Here is an 18,416-nt window from a genome sequence, read left to right on the forward strand (position 1 = left end):
TTTTGAATCAACTTCTACTTTCATAGAAATCTAGGCTAAAAGGAATCTTGTGAGATCGTCTGTTCATAGCTCCTGATCTGAGACAAAATAAGTTAACTTAAAATAAGTTAAACTTTACTTAAGTAAACTTAAGAGTCTCCTTGACAGAAGTTTTGTCTGCACCAGCCTTTAGAAATTGGTGACAAAGGGAATACCATGATGTTCCTACTTAGTCTGTTTTAGTACTTATTACATTTTGGAAATTTTCTATGTAAAATCTATCTTCAAATTTATCTTGGCATAAATCAAGCTGATTTCCACGCGCCCCGAAATGGCTGAACATGGAATAAAATGGATTGGTATTAAAAACCAACAACTATATTTTCGTTTTGAAAGAAATACAATGATGATATTTTTGTTATCTTGTTTGCTTTCCCTACCCAGTAAGGTAATATTTGGTCTTTCTTTGACTTGGATATTTTTAGTTTATCCTCTTCTTGTTGTAAATTTTGGACCTCAGACTTAAAAAAAAAAAAATCTGTCTGCATGTATGATTTATTTCTTTATAGTATTCCTTTACTCTGCAGCATGACAGTCACTGTAGCTGTGCATGGCCATTTTTTGGTTTTTTAGATTATGGAAGAGCCCTGTGATGTCACTAATATTTTTATTCTGTGCTGAGATACTGACATTAGGTAATCCATCACATATATTCTCTTTTTTGCTTTATAATTACGTTCAAAGAGACCCTACCCAGAAGTGTCCCAAGTGTCTGCAGTGAACCATTATTGTGGGGGTTCAAAGTTGCAGCAATTGGGGACTTCAGCATGTTTCCTTGAGTTACCCAGGACAAGAGAATCTATTACTCTTACTGTGCTATTTTTGGAATCATTAATACTGTTCTCTTCGGATGGCTGTTTGAGAGTTCAACAGCGAAAGTTTTTTTCCCTAACTTGAACGAATGGCCTCAACTTGCACCAGGGGAGGTTTGGGTTGGATATTGGGAAAAATTTCTTTACTGAAAGAGTGGTCAGGCATTGGAACAGGCTGCCCAGGCAAGTGGTGGAGTCACCATCACTGGAGGTGCTCAAAAAACGTAGAGACGTGGCACTTTGGGACATGGTTTAATGGGCATGGTGGTGTTGGGTTGACGGTTAAACTTGATCATCTTTTCCAACCTTGATGATTCTATGATTCTGTGTTTATTCCTTAGTGAAGTTCCTCCATCATCTGAAGAAGTGTTGCAGTTTTGGAGAAACGGCATCAGAAATTTTACTGTAATGTGGCTTTACCTAATTTCTCCAAAATCTCTTTCATATTTCCCCTAGTGTCTGATTAACATATTCTTCTACCTATAAGAATCAGTGTTTTGATTTCTGGTCTCTTAAGCACTTGCCACTGCTAGGTGGGGATCTCACTGCACAATCTTGAAGAACAATTTGGTTGCACAACCTATATTTGAGTCTAATCAGAAAAAGAATTGGGCAAACTGCTCTGAAATTGTCTTGCAAATTATTCTGTCTCGCCATGAAACCTTTTGTGATTTTAATTCTCAGCTGTTCTGAGTAGAGACGGTAAACTGGAAGGCATATTACACATATTGCATTATGGCTTATGAGCTTTCTTAACCATTTCTCAAATGCTCTGCCTCAGTCTGGCCTTGCACCTTTTATAGATTGTGCTTGTCCTTTAAAAGATATACAGGCCATGAAAAACTTACAAAAAAGTCATAGCTATCAGGCTTTTCAATGCATTGTATCTCACTTCAGTTAAGCTTCCTGAAACAGCAGCAGCTTTTGACCTCGAAGACCATCAAATTCAATTATATTCAATTCTCAGAAAAAAAGGAAACAGATCATTAGAGTACACAACAGCCTGAAATCCAGTTGTGATTCTGTAACCTCCTAGAGACTGGATCTAATTGTGACTGATGGAAACTGTACTTGAATTTTTTTTTGGTTGGAGATTCTTATATAGTGTCTCCAGTATTATTTCCAGATTCCTACTCCATGTTTTGTTGAAAAGTTATAGTATATGAAGTGTTGAAAAAGTGCAGGGAAACATGCAGACATGAATGAGGCAGGGCGTGGTAGTGTGTGTAATAAAAGTGGAAAAAAAGGAAATGAGAAGATTTGGATGTTGGCACTGACAGGGTGAAGCTGGGTTGTAAGGGCAAGGGCTGAAAAGAAAGGAAGATGAGGTAAAAAGGATGTTCATATTCAGTTGTTTGATTTTATTCTTGAAATAGCAAAGTGTAGATACAGATTTTGGCATACTTTAAAATAGATCACTGTTCTCCCAAGACAGAAGAAACTTAACGAAGTCATCCAAAAAAGTGCTCCCAGGGGGATGCAGACAGAGCAAATAACACTAGTAATGCATTCATATAAAGCTCCCAAGTGTGGGTTCAAACTTGCAGTATTCAGGGGCCTCAGCACGTCTCCTTGAATTACCCAGTTATCAACAAAGGGAGCCTCGAATCTCTTCGCTTTTATTAGACCCTTAATCTTGTTGAATAACATATTTCACTTCCTTTAGCTGAGTTCCTGATACTGTGGCCTAAAATTCCTAATTTTACCCTAAATAACTTCCTCCAGATAATGCCTCTAGAAAGCAATGAATGATATGTAATGGAAAATAAAAGTGGCTGTGATCAGCCAGGGAGGACTGGAACCAGAGCTTGAGTACCAGCTGTATGCAGGGGGAGAAAAAAAAAATCAGAAGAAACTGGAAATCTTATTAACAAATGATGCCCGGAGGCATTCTTGCTCCAGGGCTCTAAAGCACAAACTGACCTCCTGATCAGCCCAACACAAGTCAGCTTGTGAACTTTTAGGAATTTAGAGTGAATTTTAGAGTAAGTTTTGATCTTAATTTTAGACTAGAGCTCTGCAAGTTACTGTATAAAACTTGCTTTTTCAATAATGCATTTATCTGAAATTAACAAGTGTATGTGATAATGTGCTAATGCTGCAGACCCCATGATGCATCAACTCAAGATTTGGTCATATGACAAGGGAAATAAATTGAAACAGGGGAGCTTCTAACTTGATGTAATAAAAGCATTTTCACCACAAGAACATGGGAATGAGTTGCTAAGAGAAGCTGTGGGACTTCCATCCTTGGAGGTTTTCAGATCCTACCTGGACACAGGCCTGAGCTACCTGGTCTAAATTCAGTGCTGACCCTGCAGGATGTTGTACTACATGACCACTGTCTCTTTTATTGCAAGAACTGAGGACAAGTGTATTTGGTTTGTGTGGCAAGGTTTTGGTGGAGGGGTAGTGCAGGGGTGGCTTCTGTGAGAAGCTGTTAGAAGCTTCCCCTGTGTCCAACAGAGCCAATACCAGCTGGCTCCAATATGGACCCGCCGCTGGCCAAGGCTGAGCCCATCAGGGATGCTGGTAGCATCTCTGGGACAACATAGTTAAGAAGGGGGAGGGAAAGAAAAAAAAAAAGAGAGTATGTGAAACAACTCTGCAGACACCAAGGTCAATGAAGAAGGAGAGGGAGGAGGTGCTGCAGGCACCAGAGCAGATTCCCCTGTGGCCCGTGGTGAAGACCATGGTGAGGCAGGCTGTCCCCCTGCAGCCCATGGAGCTTCATGCTGGAGTGGATATCCACCTGCAGCCCATGGAGGACCCCATGCCAGAGCAGATGGATGCCAAAAGGAGGCTGTGACCCCATGGGAGGCCTGTGCTGGAGCAGGCTCCTGGCAGGACCTGTGACCCCATGGGGGACCCACACTGGAGCAGTCTGTTCCTGAAGGACGGCACCCCATGGAATGGACGCAGGCTGGAGCAGTTCATGAATAACTGCAGCCTGTGGGAAGGACTCATGTTGGAGAAGTTTGTGGAGGACTGTCTCCCATGGGAGGGACACCACACTGGAGCAGGGGAAGAGTGTGAGGAGTCCTCCCTCTGAGGAGGAAGGAGCAGCAGAGACATGTGATGAACCGACCACAACCCCCATGCCACTTGGGGGGACGAGGTAGAGAAATCAGGAGTAATGTTAAGCCTGGGAAGAAGAGAGGTGTGGGGGGAAGGTGTTTTAAGATTTGTTGGGGTTTTTTTTTCCTCATTATCCTACTCTGATTTTGATTGGCAATAAATTAAATTAATTTCCCCAAGTTGAGTCCGTTTTGCCTGTGACAGTAATGGGTGAGTGATCTCTCCCTGTCCTTATCTTGACCCACAAGCCTTTAATTTTATTTTCCTCTCCCCTGTCCAGTTGAGGAGGGGAGAGAGAGAGCAGCTTTGGCGGGCACCTGGTGTCCCGCCAGGGTCAACGCACCACAAGTATCAATAAAATAGCAATTGGGTTCAAAACAAACAAAAGGAGGTGATTCTTCATACACATTTTAGGTAAGATGAACATTAGGAACACTTTGCTACTGGCTGTTTTGCATGATAGAAGTTATGTGGGCTCTAGCCTGGACAGGTTCACAGCAGAGATCCATTAGGAGTTACATATGGAAACATCATCTTGCTCAAAAGCCTTCTGAGCTCACAGCTTCTGGAGGCAAGCACTAGATATAGATACTAGAGTTAAGGGAATAAGAGAAGAAGCTGGCGAGTTGCATATGATTGTCTGGCTCTTGCACTCTTTCCTGGCATCTGCTCTTGTTGAGATCTGAGACAGAATACTAGGCTAAGCAGACGTTTAGCTTGACCCAGTACAGATGCTTTTAGGACCTGAAATCCACAACACAATAACGTTTATTCAATTAAGTTACTATCCACTGTAAGTGGAAAAGTCTATCTTGTCACGGTGGTCTGGTGGCCAAAGCGTGGTAGAGTTACAAGCTAATTTCAATGCGTTCATGCAGCTGACAGAGCGTGAAAGACTTGCTTCATAGCATCAAGGTACATGAATCTCTCCAGAGCAAGAGTTTGTCTTACCTCTTCTCCATAGACCTAAACAGGCAATGACACTAAGCAAATTGTATTTTATTTACTTTGTAATTGCACAAGACCTGACCTGATTGTGGCTTTGTGATTAGATCAGAGTTATCACAGGTGTTACCAGAATGACTCAAAATTGTTAGGGTTTCAAAAAAAAGGCAGCACAGAAATTTTAGAAGTTTTAGAAGTTTTAATTTTATTAGTTCTAATCAAAATTCTGACTTAGGATAAAGGGCTAGAAGCCCTAGCTCCTGCATTTTAATTGTGGATAAACTAAAATTCTGTGAATTGTTGAAGATGACAACATTGAGGAAGAATCTTGGTGGTGTAATATCAGGGAAATTAGTCTATAGAAGTTAGCAGTAGTTCTGCAGGTGTAAGATCCTGCCCAAACTGTTGATTTCAAGCCTATGCTTTCTCATGTGTAACTGATATCAAACCACTTTCCAACATTTAGCCTGTAATTTGTCCCACAGTAATGACCACTCTTGGTCTAGCACAGCGTCAGCTCCTCCAACAGTGGCCAAAAAGGGAGACCCACACAATGCCATCCTGATGCACCATACCTGCGTGTTGTCTGGAACTCCTATGAAATAGTGCAAAGTCCTCTCCCCATTGCTGCTGCTTTTCTTGCCTCCTACTTTCTTATGATGACGTCTTTTGGTTATTTAGAAGGAAAAGAACACATGTATTATCTTCCTTGAACAATAACACTCTCCCCACTGCGGTTTTCCGTCTTCCCCCACAGCCATGTCCTGAGTTGTTCTCCTCTGTTTTTCTTTACTCACCTGCCCCCACTCAAGCCAATCTACCCTTTCCCACCCTTCTTTGCAGCCTGTCTTTACCCTATTTAACGCTCCCCTTTTATCCCGAGCCAGCAACCATCCCATTTCCTGGCTTTTTGATCCTTCTCTGTCCCCAGTATCAGAACAGCAAAAACCCCACAGAGCTATACTTGGCTCTACCACTGCTGCCCTTGTTGTGAGAGGCAGGTGCAGATTTCCCCACCCTGATCCCATCTTGGCTTTCTCAGTCCCCCTCTTCTGCTGCAATTACCACCCCTGCCAAGCCAATGCTGAGCAGCACAGGCTGGGACGCCTCACCCAGGCCCATCATCACTCTGCCGGCTGGCGGACAGGACCAGAGGAAGAAGCGCCAGGGCCCTGCTGTGTGGCGGCCCAGCCACAGCAACTCCCGCCTGTCCCATCCACTCAGTCCCTAAACCGCGTTCTCAGGTGAGCGCAGCTTTGCCTGGAGCACTTAACTGTCCTTAGCTGCAGCTTACCTGTGCACCAGCATTGGTGGAGATCTTAATGTCGCAGGTCTGAGCAGGGAGGGAGTACTGCGTAACTTAAATTCACCTAGCAGGTGCTCTCATGTTACCTCCCTCCTTTTCTAGGTCATCGATGAACATAGGGATTGGCACGGGTCCCTTGCGATACTGGTGACAGCTCTACTTTGTCGACTGCTGTTGACTCTCGGCTACCTTTTAACCTGGCAGCCACCCTCCTCGTACCCGAGGATCAAAGTCCCTACGGCCTTTCCCGCCTCACCTTCCGCCACTGGCGAGAGCGTATCCCGGGACACGGTGAAAGTCAAGTGCTATCGCACCTGTACTTACCCTCCCTTCTGGCTCGTTCCGGACGGTAGCTAGGACTCCGGGCCGGGGAGCCATCCGGCCCTTCATCGAGCGAAGAGCGCCTTGAAGGACGCGCACCCTCCCTTGTCAGGCCGTGGGGCCGCTCCCGCCCGCGCGGTACGCCCTTGCTGCCCAGGCGGCGTCCCGTCCTGCCACTCGGGGGTGACCGCCGCGCCTCCTCAAGGCGGGAGGCTCCTCCGGGCTGGGAGGGGACCGGGCCACCAGCCCACGCGGGACTTGGGGGGGCGGCGGGCGCGCGGGAGCGGCGGACAAAGGCGGCCGGCGCCACCTCAGGCGCCCGCCCCCTTTCCCCGCGGGCTCTCCCGGGGCAGGCGGCTGCCTCCTGACGGGCGGGAGGTGTCGCCCCTCGCCCGCACCAGGGCGCCGCGCCTCCGGCGGCCGCGGTGGCGCTGCCGAGCAGAGCCGGGCGCTGGGCGCCGAGCGCCGGCCGCCTGCCCGCCCGCCCGCACCCCCTCCCCGGCCGGCTGGCTGGCTGCGCGCACGGCGAACATGGCGGCGGCGGTGGGGCGGGACACTCTACCTGAGCACTGGTCCTACGGCGTCTGCAAGGACGGGCGAGTCTTCTTCATCGAGTAAGGGGGCGCCGGCGGGTGGGGGCGGCGGGGGAAGGGGTGCGGGGGTGGCGGGTGGCCCCGCTCCCGCCGCTGCCCGCCTGCCTCCCTCTCTCCCGCCCGCCCGGGCGGCCGCGCGCAGTGGCTAACAGGTGCATGTTTTCCGCTTCTCCCTCCCAGCGACCTGACCCGCACCACCACTTGGCTGCATCCTCGCACTGGGGAGCCTGTCAACTCCGGCCACATGATCCGCTCAGGTGGGTGCCCGGGGGCGGCGGGGAGGCTGCCCTCGCCCCGTTAACGGCCGCTCCGCTCCTCCCCTCACCCCCCTCGCCGCGGCCGGTGGGGCGCCTCGGGGGCGCGGGCGAAGTTCTCACCCCTCCTTCCCCGCTTTCTTTCTCGGTCTCTCTCCCCCCCGCCCCGCCCTCGCAGACCTGCCCCGCGGATGGGAGGAGGGCTTCTCGGAGGAGGGCGCCAGCTACTTCATCGAGTGAGTACCCCCGGCCCGCGCCGCCCTTGGCGGGGGGCGTTGGCGGCGCGGCCTCGGCCCCGGCCCGCCCGCGGGGCCGCCTCAGGCGGGGGGTGGGGGTGGTGTGCGGGTTTGTGGGGGCGCCTCAGCAACCCGGCACGTCCGTCGTTTCAGTAACGACCAACGCGAGGGAAAGCGGCAACGAGGTGTGCGGTTTCGGCGGCGGATGGGGAAAGTTGGCTGCCGGGCGCTCTCGGTGGCGAGCAACAGGTCTCCCCGGAGGCGGCTCTTCAGTTTTTGTTGTTGGGGTTTTTTTTTGTGTTGGTTGGTTCCCCGCCTTCTCCTTGCTGGTATTTAAAGTGCGGTTTGTGGCAGGTGGAGCGCTGCGTTGCAGAGGTCATGGTAGAAGGTGGATGGTTGGTTGGTTTTTTTTTTTTTTTAATTTTAAATGGTTCGCGGCTGTGGATGCAGCACGGGGAAGCTTTTTGCAAGTAAAAGGCTTTCGGCGTTTCTTCCCAGAGACGGGACTGAACAAATGAACTTGCCTTAACCAGAGCTGGTGATGGCTGTCTATCTTTCACGTAGTGTATCTTATTCAGAGAACAGTTTAAAAACTTGGGATGTGCTGCCTGTTAAGGCTCTTTTATTCGATGAGATGCGAGCATGTGCAGTAAAATAAGATAATTAAAAGTGCTTTTTTCAAACATTATATACATAAGGCTTTTACAAGTGTAAACACTGATGTAAAAGTAGAAGCTTAATCAAATCGGTAAAAGTCTGGTACACCCTGGATACGGAGTTGTGTGTTGCTTATGATGTCTTTGCATTTTCCTTTGGAAATCTGAATGAGTGAGAAATTCAATGAAAATAACAGAAGAGGGTTGGAAAACACTCATTGCTTCAGCGCAGGACTGGAATGGTTAACCCAGATGATTCAGGACAGTCTCCTATAACTGCTGGCAACTGTGTGACAGGTGTCTGGTTTTGAAATGCCAGCAGAGCATACGCCAAAACCTTTGACAAACTTGAGGTTTTTAGTAAAGATCAAACTTCAGAGGAATATTGGGCCAGGTGAAGGAGGAATTGACTGAAAGCGTCGTAAGTACCTCACATGGTAGGGTGTTTGTTAAATAAAATTCCAGATGATCCTAAAATGTCCTTTTTTTCCCTGCAAAGGATGATGAAAACCTCTCAGGCCCTGTTTGCCTGAGCCAGAAAATTAATTACAGTTCTGGACTAGGTGGTTAGTTTAGCCCTCAACTAGTGAACAGGAGAGCAGCAAGGCATTGGACAGCATGTGAATACCGTGTATAGCAGCTACCCTGTGGCCAGTGTGTTGAAAAAAAGGAATAAAAGTTCTTCTGGTTACATAGGTGGCTGGTGGAACTCTAAAATATGATAACTGTACAGTCTGTAAATGTAGTGTAAGCAGGTCTTTTACACAGATATATAAACACAAACTTCTTTCCTCTTTGTGGGAATACATCTATTTGTTTTTCTGACCTTTCCAGAAGCTTAGTGGTGCAATTTTAAAACAGCTTAGATTCCCTTTCCCAACAGCTCTATTTGGAAGACCATTCTTGTGTCTTGCTTGTCAGGCAATTACAAAACTTTTAACATCTGATCCATTAAATTATAGTTGTATGCAGCGCATTGTCATAACTTGTGCTAATAGCATTATTTAGCTTGAACTGGAATTGCTGCAGGTAACGAAATACGGAATACACATGTATTTTACAGCGCAACTGGATAAACTCGACCATATTTAGCCAAGCACAGTTTTGTGAGGAGCAACAGCAATTTTTTGACATAAATGTTAGCTCTACTGCTTCACACCAAAGATTCACCTGATACAGTGTTCTGTTCAGTAGTGATACTTCGCCCAGCATTGCTCTAACCTCTCTAGTTTCAGCTCAGAGGCTTCCTGAGCCAAGTGGAATTTCTCTTTTTTTTCTTTTTTTTTTTCCCCATGAACATGTTGAGCTCCCCTTGTGCTCATGTAAACATCAGCATCCTTTAGATGAGGATTTCCGTACCTCACTGTTCTGTTCATTCCTCCTATGATGCTTCCACGTGATGAGTTCTCAACTTACAGGAAAGGTTACCGGTCCTTAAATGCATGATTTCACATGTTGTACTATAAAATTCCATTTTCTGGCATTCCAGCTCACAAAACGCATGAGCTTTTCTGTATAACTACCTAGTCCTTTTTATACTGGTGACAGTTTCCAGTCTGGTGTGATCCACAGAAATTTCATGAGCATGTTCTCACTCCTTGGCTACTAATTTATTAAAGGGTCTCAGGAGGATTGCTATGAGTAACCCCTCTCTCTTGTTATAATTTCCATTTTAATACAACCTATTGTAGTTTTTCCTCTTTTGTAAATTTTTTTATGTATCTTGTAAGTCTTATTTCTATTTTAAATATTATTTAAGTATTATTTCTTTAATGAAATCAAAGTATTACAAAGTATTATTTCTATTTTAAGTAATTTCATGTGGTACACAGTATCAAACATTTTATTTAAATACACAGAGGCTAACTCCACTTACATAACTGATTTCTGGTACAGCAATGATCAATGTTAGCTAAAACATTTGGATGTGAGCCATCTTTGACTTAAAAAATGGTTATGTTTTTTTTTTTCATTAATCCTATGTCCATTTACTTCCTTGTCTTTTACTTCCTTCAACACTTGTGGACAACCTTGAAACATCATGTAGTAAAACAAAGGTTTATAAGCTGGTCAAGCTTAATATCAAAACCAGGTAAGCTTTTTTCCCCTTTCCACACACCGGGAGTTTGAAAATTTTCAGAACTCCACTTCTGATGGGTAGGAGCTTTCCAAATTAACATGCTCTGATTTATAACTTTTTTTTTTGTTTGTGTCAGTGGTGTTCTGTAGTTAAGCATCTGTCCTGTAGTTTAAGGAGGACTATTTTCCATTCGGTTATTTACTCAAGATGTTTGTATGAAATCACATCCCCTCTTAGTCTTGTTTTGCTCAACTAAATAAGCTGGATTCTTTGTCCAGTCTTTTAAAAAGGGCTCTCCGTCTGTTTTATTATACTGTAGTTCTTCTCTGCACCTCTTGCAATATGAAGTCATCTTTGTTGTATGTGAGTGGACAGAATCGTACACTGGAATGAGCTTTTGTGAGACTCAAACAACAAAAGTGCTCAAAATTTCTCAGCTTTCTGCATTTTAGCTTGTTTGCCTGTTTGGGGAAGACGCCCACACTGACAGCACATGTGAATGCTGCAAATGGACTGATACATCCAGCTCTTTCTTTTCTTTTACTGCTTTAACTTTTAAAACTATAATTTATATTAGGAAGCCATGTATGAAGCTACATTCTAGTTCTTCCCATTTATGCACATCCACATCTTCCTGATCGATTGTCTCTGTTCTGATCATCTGCCTTTTATCCTAAAATTACTAAATAAAATGTTAAATAAATGATGTATAAACTGATTTTTCTGGATCTCCATTTGGTAGTTTTGGTAAAATCTCGCTGTTTCTTTTGCAGCCTATTTGCAACTTAAATAGCTTGTCCTGGGGAGAAAATGGGATAACTCTTTAAACAATTTTATGTCTTTCCACATACATAGCCTCAGCATTTTTGCTACTCTTAATCAAATGAAGACATGGCATAAACAGTTTGACTCAATATAGATATCAATTATGAAATGTTGCAATTTGGTCACCATTACTTGTGAACTGTTAGACTTTTTTCATCAATATGACTTATTTCCTCTTTTTGAGTGATAAAAATATGTAAAACCAGTGATTTAACTTTTTTTTTTTTTTAAACCAAAAAAATGGAGTGTTCAATTTGCTTGGTATGCCAACATTTCATCTGTTCTAAGAGGAATATTGATTTTGGTGTGATCATAGGACTGGATGTTTCTTTGTCCAAAAGTATCATGGATGTTGTGTTTTCTGACTTTGAGTGTTGAGGGCAGCTTGCACTCCTCTTGTCCATGTCTTTCTGTTTGTTTTCTGTGCTGATGTTTTTGAAATACGTTGTGTTTGTTGGGCAACTGCTTTATGTTAGAGTCACTGCAGAAGGGATGTTGTTGCTGAACATATGTGGAATTGAATGAGGACTTAACAATGGTCTGGTTTGTTTCTGGTAGTTGGGTTGCTGATGTGAAGTGGTAAGTGTGGTTAGCAGACTCTCTTTTTGGGGAAGATGTGACAAAACAGTGTGTGTATGCATTATAGTTCAGACTCTTGTTTCCATTTGCTTATTATCTTTTTCTGATAATCCGAAAGACTTCGGGATTGGAAAACTTTGAAAGTCTGGAATGCTTTTTTTGTTACCTTCGTAGAGTTTTGAAAGATTGAGATGAGTATTTATGTAAAAGGAATCATTCTTCTAGTATTAGATACTTAACTGGCTTGTATTAAGTTAAAAAAAGTGTAATGCTGCTATCAAGATTGGTTTAGAATGCTGCAATAATACGACACATCTCGAAGGTAATATTGCATTCAAATTGTAGCCTAAAATTAAGAACAAGAAAGTGGAAATCAGCACTTAAATATCTGAAGTTAACCCTTTGTTTGTTTATTTCTGAAAACAGTTTTAAGTCCAATGTGGCCTCTTCCTCGGGTAACAGTGGATGTTCAAGAAACAAAACGTTTTATGAAATTGCCATTGTTCATAGCAGTAGTCTGTAACTGTTTGCAACTATTATTCCTTAATGTGTCTTTTATTTAGCTTTTACTGTATGTAGGAAATATGCATGGTATGTGTTTCAAGTATTTGGAAATATAAAAGAGCAAAGAACACAGAAGTTGGTGAACACCAAATTGAAGTCTGCCTTTATAACTTTGATTCTGCTGTGCCAAACATGTATGCTTAGATACCACATCACTGAAAACCATACAAGAGCTCAGATTCACCTGGCGTGTGCTATAGATGATACCTAATTAATGATTCTTTAATCACAGAAGCCCAAAGGGGAGGAGACCATCTGGATTACTGAGTTCAGTCCTTTTGATTATCTGAGAAGATTGTTTTATAACCTCATTAATAACTTTAATCAACATGTTTCTTCTGCCCTGCAGAAATTCCTGTCTTCTGTGCTCCTAGTAGGATGTTGAAGACTGTTTCTGTTTAGTGGCTGTGTAGGTGGGCTAAAGCACTACTTACTGTATGTCTTTCATGGCTTGCTGTAAATACAAATTTTTTTTTTTCTTGCTCTGTTTTCTGTGATGGTTGTTGCTGTAGAAGCAAAAGATACTGGAGCACTTACCAATTGTGAGTAAGGAGGAGTGGTGTCCCTCTTAATAAGATCTTCAATATAGATGATGTTCTTTGTGGTTTTTGAACTCGTGCTTAGATAAAAAGTCTCAGGTAGTGTGTAAGCAAGTATATAAACCGATATGAAATCCACTTGTGAGAAGCTGGCTGATGAACTACTTCACTCTGTCATTGCTGTGTGTAACCAGTTTGAGTTGTGTGGAGTTCCTGAAGTGGAATAAAAATGATGTCACTGGGACCACATGAGAACTTCACCAACCAAAAGTGAAGATATTTGCACCTTCACTAGCAAATTTGAGGATAGTCTCTGGCAAAATTAAAGAACTTTGTGCTGTAAAATGTCATGGAGAAACTTTTAGGGAAAGAAACCTGGACTGGTTCCACAGCAATGGGTAACGCTCTAGTTTGGATAAATCTTGAGAGGTATGCAGCAGTCCTGGAAGTTATGACTGGTCGCTAGAGTTCAATCAGGAGTTGCCCTTGAGGGGACTAGACTTCATTGAGGTAGTTTGTACGGGTGGAAAAATGGATATGAACTTGAGAAGTGGAAGAAAACCACTAGAACTGGCTTTTGTGTTGAAATAGGAGGGTAGGGAAGCTGTCCCGTCCTGCAGTTCTGCAGAAGCGATCGACGGTCTTGAGCGGCCTCTACTGGTTCGCTGGCAGGAGATGAGGCAGCAAGAGAAAAGCTGCCAGGGTAGGGATGAATCTGTGTCGGTGCTTTTTATTAGTGTTTTTTAATTTCTTCTAAGTCTTCCATTTGGGCAATGGGAAGAACGAACTGTGCACAACAAAAGTAAATAATATTGCTTGTACGAGTTTCTTTGTACCTCTCCTCTTGCCCTTTGTTCTGCAGTACTGGGCTTCATTAGACAGCCTGTTTAATAAATTCTCTTCTCCTGGATTGTGAGCAGAACTGAGCTCTGAATATTGGACCTGCTGGGTAGATACTGTAGCTATGTTTCATTCAAGTTGGGGAAACAATTAAGTGTTATTACTTGATGACAGAATGAGAGATCACTGTAATGAGTGAAGTAAACGCTGAAAGATAGTACTCAGGCAGAGATCGCTGACGATTGCAGGCAGCAGCAGCAGTACTTTGCAGTTTAGCTACCAGAAAGCGGGGAAAAGGGTATGTTCATGCTGCCCGAATTGCAGGGAGCCCTCTGGAAGAGCAAGCTTGGAACTGTGCATAAGGAAAATGCTATATGCAGTTTGAACCAGCGATGTATATGAAGAGGAAGGTGTGTGCATTCCTTGGGGTGGGAGGAGTGTATAAGGGGAGGTGCTGGGCTTGCTTTGTTTTTAAAGCAAGGCTGCACCAAAAAGTACGTGGCTTGGTTTGTCAGTCCCTGTTCACCTTTCTTCCAAAATACACATGTGTTGGAAAACTGGATTTTGACTACCTGAGGACGTCAGCAAGGATAACATGCACTTAAAGCATAGTTCCCATTAACCTGAGACATTGTTTTTGGTGTTGAACACTTCTGAAAACCAAAGTTGTCTGGGAAACTGAGGGACATTCTTTTGTTCTGGTTGGGGTTATATGACTTACTTGTATTGTAGCTTAGAAACAAGGGTACAAACTGGTTCTCCAGAGCTGCCAGCATCCACATTTCGTTCGGTACATGTTCTAGCTTCTTTAACATGAATCTGTCAGAAGAACTTCATTCATTCAGCCTCTTTCCTGAAGTAGTGTCCTCTTCTGCGTTCATTGACTGTGTGTACAGGTGAACATGTGTGTATGTTTTAGGAAGCTGCATATTGCAGTGAGGGTTTCAGTATTTCTGAAAGTCTGTCTAAAATGTGAAGATTAAAAATAAATACAGTTGTACTGGGTAGGTATTGCTATAGTCTTAAAAATAGTTTTCATAGTCTTGTGTTACATTTCAGACTGCTTTTAGAAGTGTGCAATATGTCTACCACATCAGATGAGGAAATAGATAATCAATTCAACATTTCGAATTTTGTTTTATTTGTGGCCCATTATCTACCAGAAAAGAGAGAATTTAAAATATTTGGGACAGTAGAGTCTTGATATTAATACTACACATTTTGTTGAAGAAGGTTGCTTCTTCAATCTATGAGTAGCTATTAAACTCTCTAGCAACTGGACCTAGTAAAAAGGATTACCTATCTGCAGGCAAATATAACATGCAAGATGTTTTTCTGTTTTATAATGGAGAAGACAAAAAAAGTACCTTTTCCAGGAGAGTCTGGCAATACGAAACAATCTTAGTAAGTGCTTCGGTGAAGAGACACGCGCGTGCTGTGGAGTACGTGGGTGCAAGTTTTTCCTCCCGGATTCTATGCCCTGCATTTTCCCATCATTCAGTTTGCTGCAGATGGATTACACTAGAATGAGTTTTTACCTCACTACTGATCAAAGTCTGCCATCATCTCAAATATTTACGTTTCATTGGTACAGATTAAGTGTACTGCTTCAGTATTGTAGTGCTGCATTTCTGCAAAGACCAACTTGAATGATGTGATGTCACATTTACTTACTATCACATCCGATTCTATCCAGTATGACTGTACATTCTCATTTTACTGTTAAATCTAATTTGTTTTGTCTTTGCCTCCTAGATGTGCTTTTTAAAAAAATTTTTTTTTATGACCTTGGCTTGGATAACGGTGAAGGATGGGACTAAAACCTCATTTTATTTGTAGTTTAATTGTCTTTTCCCGCAGCATTATTAGACGGTTTTACAAGGTCTGCTCTGAGATATTGTCCTTAGAAGCAGAACTTTTAATTTAAAAGCGGATTTGTAATTAAAGATATTAAAATCTGAGAAGAATCTGTTTAAGTGCCCAACCCTTTTCTTTTTGATTGTTTGCCACGTAGTGCTTGGCAAGAACGTCACTGACTTGTCAAGACAGGTACAAAACCTTGTTACCAATATGTCATAGGTATGTGCTTTTCTGCCTGAAGTTTTCTGTTCAAACCCTTGCTTTCCATGTTGCTTATCTGTATCTTTAAAGGTTTTCTCTTTAGTTTAATAAAAACTACAACCAAACCCACCAAAACTTTTAAATTGAGATTTGGATACACTGCTGAAGCTAGGCATTTGAGTAATACTGGATTTTATTTACAATTCTTTGTCAAGTGAGGACTGTTGTTATATTTTTATTTACTTCCTAGGGGCCAAATAATCCTGAACTAAGAGCAGAGTACTTAGCATTTTGAAAATAGATGCTGATTCTGCAACATGCAGGTGATTTTTTTTTTTTTTTTTTTTTTCTTTTTTCCCCAGGAGCCCTGTATAGACTGTGATGGTCAAATATGACCAAGCAGAAAAGCTGCTGTTAATTTCTACTTTATTTCATCTGAAAAAACGTAGAGTTACAGGCTTTTTGCAAACTGCATATTTGTTTCAAAATGTCATAGTTTCACAGTCATCTTCAAACTAGCAAAATACTGGAGCAGCAACTTTCACTTTCATGTTTACTTGATTCTTTGCTTTTTGCAGTTATTTCTCTGACCCCTTTCTAGGTGGAAGAAAGACCCGTTTTGATTAACTTAGGATATTGGTATTAATATAATAGAGAGCAATGAAAAACCAGAGGCACTGTTTGCTTATGAAGCAGTGTAAATCATCAAGCAAAAGGCAAATGTCTTTTTTTTTTTTTTTTTTAAAGTGTCTTAAGCTGATTTTTAAGTCTTTTAATGTGTGCTCTGCAGGTTAACCTCTTAGTGCTTGAATTAAATGCCTACTTTGGATTAAAGGAAAAGAAATGGGGTTTATCCTAATACCTAGAATAATAAATCTGTTAGATCTATTTCAGCAGAATGTTTAAACACATCTGCAGACAGAACTGTGCTAATGGGTGTGATTCACTAGCTGTAATTTTCACTGGTTGGTAAAGCAGCATTAGTAATATTTTCTTTATAATTTTCTGAACGTCAGGAGTTATAACATTAGCTGTTTGCATGGTGAGATAAGACTGACAAAATCTAGATGTAGACATTTGTTCCACAGAGGACATGGTGGTTCAAAACCATGTTGAATTGCCTGGACTAAATTAAAATTAAATTAATAAAAGTTAGCTGCAAAATGGTGAAAACCATTTTTCTTAGATGACAGTTGTCAAACACTTGATACCTATTGTTACCATCTCAGGATATCAGCCCTCTTTTTTTTATTTTTTATTTAAAGATAGGCATTTGTGAACACGCCAGGTTTTTTAATGTGAAATTGTTGCTTGCTTTCCAGTTAAGACAATGATCTTGTCAAGTGACTTGAGAAAATGTTATTTCCTTCCTTGCAAATCATAGATTGGTGCTGTTCCTTAAACGCTACTTTTGTGCTTTACTTTTTTAGCACAGAAATACTTGAATACCTAAAACTATTTCAGATAGCGATAAGATTTATTCTTTTGACATTGTGTGTTATTACTCCCAACATTCAATTTTAAATAACCTGACCTCTTTCCATTTGCTCTTCCAGTTAGTTATGTAGTGAGTTGCAGTTTGAGCTCATTTATATAAAACTAAAAATCAATGACTTATTCTTACTTGTCTTATGCAAAATCATTATATAAAATTCTTTTAGTAAACAGATTACAGGTATCAAGTCGGGCTTTGATATACTCATTTAACAGTGTATTTAGTCCTTTTAGTTGAAATGTGAAGTGATAAATCTTTACTTCATCAAGGTGCTAATGTGTAACAGATACTTTTCAGTGTCACTGACTGTTTTTTCTTACTGCTAACTTGTTTGAGAGGGTGGCCAGCTAAATCGCCAGGTACAGAGTCTTTCTTGAGAGTTGCATTTTCATGCCTTTGGAGAATATTGAATTGTCTAAGGAAATACTGAAATAACAGAACGGAGGAAGGAAAATTGGAATTACTGAGGTGTATGATAATGTCATTTGACAAAGAAGTGAAACAGCACTCAATTGTGTGACTTTCAGTATATTTCCATATGTGGCGTGTGATTGCTGGGCATTCCATATGTGAATTGTTTGGCACTGGAATTCATCTTTTGCTTATGGATTTTTATTGCAGTTGAAGGATTAAAAAACCAACAGAGGTAGAAACAGAAATTGCAGTTATTCCTGAAGTAAACATTACTAACTTAAACACAAGATATGAAAATACACAATTAAGGCATTCAAACATAATACCTAGTATTTGCTATGCAGGAACTGTCATATTGATGCAGAATAGCCCTTGCTTAAAAATTTACAAATAACGTGGATTTTTAAACTCTCGTAGCTTCCCTCTCCCTTACTGAGCAATTTGAAATGTTGCAACAATGTTAGTGGTTTTGCCAGGTGACCCATAGAATTTCAGAAGAAATGTCTTCAGGTTTTGTATGAGATTTAAATAACCCTTGTACTTGATGGATTTCTGCAGTGCAAAGAAACATTCGTTCCTGTATACTGACTACAGTAAGGAGTCATAGGAACATTTAGGTTGGAATAGACCGTTAAGGTCATCAAGTCCAACTGGATGGCTTCCATTCTTCAAGAAACATGCAGAGCTCTAATCTTGGAAGATTTGCACAGTGAAGATATTCCCTCTTTCTAATCAGTTTGTGTTGTAATGCATTTATGTTTAAATACATTTGTAATGAT

General features: G+C 42.0%; 1 protein-coding gene across 1 annotated transcript in view; it reads left to right on the forward strand.

Annotated features, from left to right (window-relative positions):
• Positions 1-6,703: 6,703 nt before the first annotated feature.
• PLEKHA7 (pleckstrin homology domain containing A7) overlaps positions 6,704-18,416 on the forward strand; it is a gene marked incomplete at its 3' end in the record, with an annotated part of 157,966 nt that continues 146,253 nt past the window's right edge. The window contains exons 1-3 of the mRNA XM_082000515.1: positions 6,704-7,115; positions 7,275-7,351; positions 7,527-7,584. Coding sequence (XP_081856641.1) covers positions 7,033-7,115; positions 7,275-7,351; positions 7,527-7,584 — 218 coding nt within the window. The 5' untranslated portion in view covers positions 6,704-7,032. The remainder of the gene's footprint in view (positions 7,116-7,274; positions 7,352-7,526; positions 7,585-18,416) is intronic.

This window comes from Phaethon aethereus, assembly GCF_964289735.1.
Source record: "Phaethon aethereus genome assembly, chromosome: 5".
Lineage (NCBI taxonomy): Eukaryota > Metazoa > Chordata > Aves > Phaethontiformes > Phaethontidae > Phaethon > Phaethon aethereus.